At 31.0% G+C, this 7567-nt stretch overlaps 1 protein-coding gene across 1 annotated transcript; it reads left to right on the top strand.

The window, feature by feature from the left end:
• The first annotated feature begins 5577 nt into the window (after window positions 1-5577).
• Window positions 5578-7331, top strand: LOC129962290 (acanthoscurrin-2-like). The gene is made up of 3 exons (XM_056076037.1): window positions 5578-5645; window positions 5678-5919; window positions 6961-7331. Exons 1-3 carry the CDS (start codon window positions 5578-5580, stop codon window positions 7329-7331), a joined length of 681 nt encoding a protein of 226 aa, XP_055932012.1.
• Window positions 7332-7567: the final 236 nt, after the last annotated feature.

Raw genomic sequence — 7567 nt, 5'->3', positions numbered from 1 at the left:
TTTTTCAAATAAAAACTGAATTATTCTATAGAGATATAAACATTACCTACGGTTACTTCAATATGCAGTATTTCATTTTTACTTCATAGTAAACCAGGTATGGAAAAGTATTTTAATAGTCCAAATAATTTAAACTGGATATTTTAATGAAACTCCTCGTTTCCGACACCCCACAGTCAGAAAAATATATGTTTGGCATTATGGCTGTCTGTCATAAAGATAAGTCAAAAACCGTTTGAGGTATACAAAAGAAATTTGAAATATGTTTTTTTTTTTTTCACCAAATATGTTGATTACTGTCAAATGTTGAGCAGATTCTGTTCAGAAGAAGTATTTCTATTTGGCTGTTTAAGTAAAGTCAAGTACAAATATACACAATAATTACAAAACGCAAAGAGCTATTAAATAAAATTTGGAACACAGGTTTAGTATATGAAATAATTTTTCGTAACAAATTTTGAACCCAATATGTCAAGCGGTTGACCATCAGCTGGCCCGTACTTTCTCATGCATATAAATGCGATAATTCATAAACCCAATGATCTAAATCAGTGAAATTCGTTTGTATTGTGACTACAGTTGTATTTCCGTGTTAAATTTAGGTGCGAATCGGTTAAAAAGACGTCCGAAACAGGTAATCACAAAATATATTTAGCAAAAATGGTAGATTCATGCTAAATATCTGTACTTTGTGACTGTCACTAGATCTGTAATGTGTAACTACTTTGCATAGCATTGGTGAACCCCATGCAAGTGTTTCGTGTTCTTGTCCAAGGTCCATAACTTTAAGCGGGGAGAGGGAGGGTTGATGAGAGTGCGTGCGAGAATTTTCCGGGAAGACCATTCCCGTTGTCTCATTGTCTAAGGATTGAAAGTACTTTCTAAATAGTAACTTAGATGAAAAGGAATCTGCCTTTTCCTTCCCGCTTACTCAGAGGATTTTTTTTTATTTAAAAATATTCGCTTTTGGTGACTCGATGGTTCGCTAGGAATATTGATTATATTTATTTTTCTTTAATTCTTGTAGATATAATTGCATGTCCATGATTCCTTCAAATTATCAGATATTAAAACTATGTTATTTTAACTGTCTCTTACATATGCTCTGTTTTTTGCTGATATGAACCTTTCTAATGGAGATCATTCACATGCTATCATTTATTTTCTAAATTTTAAGAAATTATAAATTAATTCTGTAATACGACTCATAAACTTAGCAGATATTAATCAAAAACCTCGTTTTTTAGATTTTAAAAATGCAAAAAATCAAGGATCAGATATTTACTGAAACAATGAAAACAGTTAGAACTTCATGATGATAATGTAATCTTTTGTTGAAAATTAGGCAAAATGTTATGATACACTTCATATTTTCAGGAAAAATTGAATATTAAAGGACATCATTCTCTCTGACACGCATCCTATTCCAGAAAAATTTGCTTGAACCACATTCTTCAAAGCAAAAATGTATTTTGAAGGATTGATTTATTAAATACATATTTCCTGAACTCGAATCCGAAGAAGAAAATATAGAAACAGTCATCACAATCTCTTTAAGGCTTTACGAATTTAACATATTGCCTTTCAGATTGCAAGACTCCACCCACCTTTCAAAATATAAAAATCAAGAATTTCGAAATCTGAATTTTACGTTTGAATACATGGATAATATCTTAACTGTATTTTCCTCGGAAAAAATAATCAAAGGCGTTTAAATATCTAAAAAAATCATTTTAATAAAACGTTAACGTTAACGTTAACGTTCCAGAAAAATTTGCTTGAACCACATTCTTCAAAGCAAAAATATGTTTTGAAAGATTGATTTATTAAATAGATATTTCCTGACCTTGCATCCAAGGAAGAAAAGATAGAAACAGCCATCACAATCTCTTTGAGGCTTTACGAATTTAACATATTGCCTTTGAGATTGCAAGACTCCACCCATCTTTCAAAATATAAACATCAAGAATTTCGAAATCTGAATTTTGCGTTTGAATATATGGATGATATCTTAACTGTATTTGCTCAATAAAAGATAATCAAAAGCGTTTAAATATTTTCAAAAATTATTATTTAAAAAAGAACGCGTTAACATTAAAGCTTTATTCCTCAAATGATATGAACATGAATAAATGATTACTTTATTTAAGACAATAATATGAACATGAATAAAAGATTACTTTATTTAAGATAATAATATGAACCTCAAAAATTGAATTTTCCAGATATCTAATACACTTTAAAGAGTATATTGCATTCTTAAATAAATCGAAGTAATTATAAATTCTTTAACACAATTCATGAAATACGAACATTCTTAGGAATAGTGAATTTTTATAATAAAAATGCAGTAAAAAATTCAAGAAATCTTGCATGAATATCTAAAAAGACAGAAAGATCGAAAAAAAAAATTAAAAAAGAAAGACAGATACAAAATTAATTGGACTGATGACGCGATAAAAATTTTCGAAGAATGCAAACTTTCATAAGTACAATTATGGTAAGCTATTCTGATTTTTAATTATCTTTACTTCGATAACTTACAATCCCAATTCATCTTTCCAATAACATTAAACACGTCGATTAATTTTTCAGAAAAATCTTTCAACAAGAAGCCAATTTATGCCTTTGTCCAAGTTCAATGTTGGACAAGAAATTAAAGAGTAGAGCAAGCTATATGTATAAAATTTAGCATATGATTTGACATTTATTATTGAACACATGTATTAAAGTGTTGATCAAATGCAATTTTATGTTGACTTTCAATTTCTTCGTGATGTCTTTTCATAGGATGGGTGTATGGGTAATTCAACAACACATCAAAATCAAACTCTAAATATGATTTTTACGGGAAAATTATGGATTTAGAAATTAATACTTCAGACGGTATTCAGATAGCTCAAAATTACTATAAGAACTATATAAATGAAAACTTATATGTTTACTTTGCACTGATATCTTCAATCTTAGCAGAAGATTTTTTTTTCTACTTTGATATTTAAGCTCAAACGCCGCCATGTTGTAGAAGCATATCAGAAAGAATTAAGAAATACGCTTCACATCATTAAACAAGAAATTCAAAAGGACATAACTCAAAATTACTACAAGAACTATATAGATGAAAATTTATATATTTTCATGGAACTGACATCTTTATTCTTAGCAGAAAAGAGGCTTTTCATGTTTAATATCTAAGCTCAAACTACTCCATGGTATGGAAGTCTATTAGAAAGAATTCAGAAATACACTTTCCATCATTAAACAAGCAAATAATTCATGAAATGACTGAGTCATACTCCAAAAAATGAAAGATCGCGTTCGTAAGATGATCTCTTGTTTTATTAACAAAAGTCTTCCGCATCCTGCTTGCTGGCAATAGGAGGTGGACGAAAGAGAAAGGCATCTTTAGAGGTCAACCGAGAGAAATGGATGACTGAAAGGGAAATGAAGCGAAGACCGACTGACCCCCTTTCCCTTGTATAAAAGACCCGCGTCCCATGCTGGACACATTCTCAGCATCATGGGAAGTTCCAAGGTAAGTTCTTCCTCTTCTCTGCCTTCGGTCCTTTAAAACTTTTTACTTTGGTTTCAACACATGATGAAGACATACTAATGCTATACTAGACTAAATTCCCTTCTAAAAATTATGTAATTGTACCTGTACATAGTTATATTTTGGTTGTAATCATTTGTAAGATAGAAATTTTAATGAAATGGCAAACTAAAAATTGTAATTGGTACTCTACTATAGATGAAACATTAGTGGTAATCAGCTGAAACAGAAAAATTTTGAGGTGATAGCTAGCTAAGAAAAATATGATTGAAAATATGCCTTAATATATTCTTTAAAGGTAAACAGTTTTAACTTGGGGATGTGAGGTAATAAGGCGATGTCTGGTTGAGAATGTTTTATTTTATTTTCTTCTATTTGTAAGTATACTAAAGACAATGAATTGCCTTCGGATTACTTTCAACTTCGTTTAAGATTTATATTTTAGTTTTATCCATACTCGGTAGTTTGAAGATAATCAACCATAATGTGAGTTTTTCGGTGATATTTCTTTGTAACTGAAGAGGCTTTGCTTTAGATTAAAAGTTACATTTTTTGAATGATTGGAAATTATAATAATGCAAAATTAATAAAAGCAAATTGATTTTAAAATTTGAAAAATTATTTTTTTATAAAAAAAAAGGTTTTCCTCCTTCTCTAAATTTCATTATAAATGAAGAAATATAGGAACTAGTAAAATTGTTAAAATGAATTCTTGGAATCTACAGATGTAAAGTTTTTTCCAAAATAAATAAAGTCTTCTTATATTTACTTTCACGTATGTGTAGAATATAGAAAGTACTGTAATCAGACCACAAAAAAAATTTGTACTCCAGGTTTTGAAAGACATTCCATTTTTCAGATCTTCCTGAGTTCGAAAAAACGATTTTTGGCATTATGAATGTGAATCTGAGAACATGATATCTGAATACCCCTTTAAAGTAATCGGCTGAAATTCAGTCTATAAAAGCATGACCGAAGTTGTAGATTTAATTCAAATTTTGTGCAAAATCTTTTCACCTGAAGTCTGTCTTGCCGGCTGTTAGAATATAAGTTATCATAATGATTATAAAACGTAGAAAACTAAATGGATAAAATTCGGTTCACATATTTAACATCCATCAAATTTTGAGCCATATTGGACTACATATTGACTGTCTGTAAATCTGAATTTTCTGAAAAATGTAAACATGATCACTGAAAAGGGTAACAACTTAAATATATCAAATTTGATATGCGATTTCTTTACAAGATTAGTTTTCTGTCAAATGTTTGTTGCAATCGGGAAGGAAAAACGCTTCTGAAATAAAAATTTGATTTTCGGATATTATTAATCGAATTTCAGGGTTTATCGCCAAATAACTCGCCTAAGTTGACATGATAGATTCAGTAAAAGTGCTAAATTTTATACGGAAGTAAAAGGTTATATTTCGAGACTATTGTACGCCAATGCCATGTAAGACGTTTTCTTGGATAACACCTTTATTAAAGTATGCAAAAGCTTTTGAGAATGCCCCTGCTGTTGGTTTAGAACAAAGATACTTATTTTATTTTAAAATGTTTATTTTCATTAATTTATGGCTATATAATAGTGAAAAGATGAATTTAGTTTTCTTAGAGAAAAATATTCGTCAGATGATCAGTCACTTGCTAAAGTAGCCGGGGCAGGAATAAAAAAAAAAGCAATTTAACTGCATATTTTTAAGTAGCTCTTAAGTAAAATAAGTCGAGAAATATATATATATATATACATTGAAGATACTGAAAACCAAATTTCGAACAAATTTATATTTTATAAATTTATCTATGTATAGCTTTAGTAAATGCCTTGAAATAATGTTTTTTTCATTACCCTTTGATTTTTCAGAGTTGGGTTGCTTGGGCAACTGTGAGTTGCCTCGTTCTTTCTGTATCTAGCCTGAATGGAGGTGGATACGGTGGCGGCGGAGGAGGATATGGTGGTGGAGGCCACGGTGGCGGTGGAGGAGGATATGGTGGTGGAGGCCACGGTGGCGGTGGAGGAGGATATGGCGGTGGAGGTGGTGGCGGCTATGGTGGAGGAGGTGGAAAAGGAGGCGGAGGAGGAGGTGACACTGTTTTTGTTGCCGTACCTATTCAATCTATAAGTGGCGGACATGGAGGAGGTGCCGGAGGCTATGGTGGCTTCGAAGGCGGCAGTGGAGGATACGGTGGTGGTGGAAAGGGAGGATTCGGAGGAGGTGGAGGAGGATATGGCGGTGGAGGATACGGTGGTGGAGGAAAAGGAGGATTCGGAGGAGGTGGAGGAGGATACGGTGGTGGAGGATACGGAGGAGGTGGAGGAGGATACGGTGGCGGAGGACACGGAGGAGGAGGAGGTGGAGGCTATGGTAAGTTTACACAACTCTATTTCCAAAACTTTAAATCAAAGTCAAACTTATCCCATTAACCTCAGAGACTAAGTTTTTTCTTAAATTTATTTTTGAAGGAATCAATAATAATAGTTATTTATTTATAATTGAAAATAATTTTATTTATGCATAACTACAAAAAACTTGCATTAATAAAATTTTTATAAATAATATGATACCTCTGTATAACTAATTTTCTATAAAAAAAACAAGCTTTCTTAGAAATGAAATTTTATTTCATAGATATCTGAATATGATTTCTTTAGCATAATTTAAAAGAATTTGAACGAAATGTATCTCTCCATTTATTTATATTTTGCTTTCTAACTAATCAAGAAATCTATATTTTTCTTATGAATTTCATTAAAGTTAACTTTGGTATCTTAAAACAAAGCATCATTATTAATTTATTAAAATGAAATTTTTATTCTTACTTTGAAAATGTTTGTTTAAAATATATTGAAATTAAACATAAAAAGATGAACAATTTTAAATGAATATGAATGAAAAATAATTTAATTTAATATGCATTAATATATTTTTTTACTTTTCATGCGAAAATTAATAAAAAAAAATTCTTTAGATTTTTAAAGGTATTTTTTATTTTCTATTGAAAACTTTTTACTAGTATTTTAATTTGTAAAAAAATTGTGTTTAACTAAAATAAGTACTAAAATTGTAGTATGTAATTGACCGTGGTATGTAATAATTTTGTAATCACGCCTAATGTCTTTCAACTTTTTAAAAAAATTAACGGGAACTTAAATTTTCTTTTATATACTTAGAAATACATGAAGAATATTTTTTTCCTAAGTCCTCTGAGTATTTTTCTATATAGATTTCAAAGAATGATTCCCGTTAAAAAAGTAACTAAGGCACAGAATTCTTTTAAAAACTCAGAACTTCTCCCTTTAATGCAATATAAACAGGATAAATTCTTTGAAAAAACAATAATAATTTTTATCTTTTGCAACTGAAATTTCATTGAATTCATTTTAAATTCAATTTTGATAACTTTAGGAGGTGGCAGCGGTGGTGGAAAAGGAGGTAGCGGAGGAGTAGCTATCGTCGGCATCAGTTTGTCTCAACTTGGAGGAGGAGGAGGAGGCGGCCACGGAGGTGGTGGTGGAGGATATGGAGGAGGAGGATTTGGAGCTGGTAGTGGAGGAGGATACGGAGGTGGTAAAGGATCCGGTAGTGGTTATGGAGGAGGATCTGGAGGTGGTTATGGAGGAGGGTCTGGATTTGGAAAAGGAAGTGGCAGTGGATTTGGAGGAGGTTCTGGATTTGGTAAAGGAGGGGGTGGAGGATATGGAGGAGGTGCCGGAGGATATGGAGGCGGTGCTGGAGGATACGGTGGTGGTGGAAAAGGAAGTGGAGGATACTATTGAAGAGACAGATGTAAGTAAATATATTTAATATATTTTTTAATCAAAAATTATTATGAGAATCTACATTTTAATTCAGAAAAAGAATGAAATTTAAATAATCCTTTCTTTTTGTATTATATTAAATAGAAAAAGTTAATATAGGAAATTACTAATTGTTTATACACATCATACTTTCGCGAACACTCTATTTTACATGCATATTCTAAATTTTAAAATTCTATGGCATTTATCAATTT

This window comes from Argiope bruennichi, chromosome 2 (genome assembly GCF_947563725.1).
Source record: "Argiope bruennichi chromosome 2, qqArgBrue1.1, whole genome shotgun sequence".
Lineage (NCBI taxonomy): Eukaryota > Metazoa > Arthropoda > Arachnida > Araneae > Araneidae > Argiope > Argiope bruennichi.
This window is presented reverse-complemented; position numbering and strand designations above follow the sequence as displayed.

Bases quoted from the DNA above. Each gene is read 5' to 3' on its own strand.
- LOC129962290 (XM_056076037.1), top strand. From the start codon at position 5,578: ATGGCGGTGGAGGTGGTGGCGGCTATGGTGGAGGAGGTGGAAAAGGAG. The intron at 5,646-5,677 runs GTTTTTGTTGCC...TCAATCTATAAG, and splicing joins GCGGAGGAGGAGGTGACACT to TGGCGGACATGGAGGAGGTG. The intron at 5,920-6,960 runs GTAAGTTTACAC...TGATAACTTTAG, and splicing joins AGGAGGAGGTGGAGGCTATG to GAGGTGGCAGCGGTGGTGGA.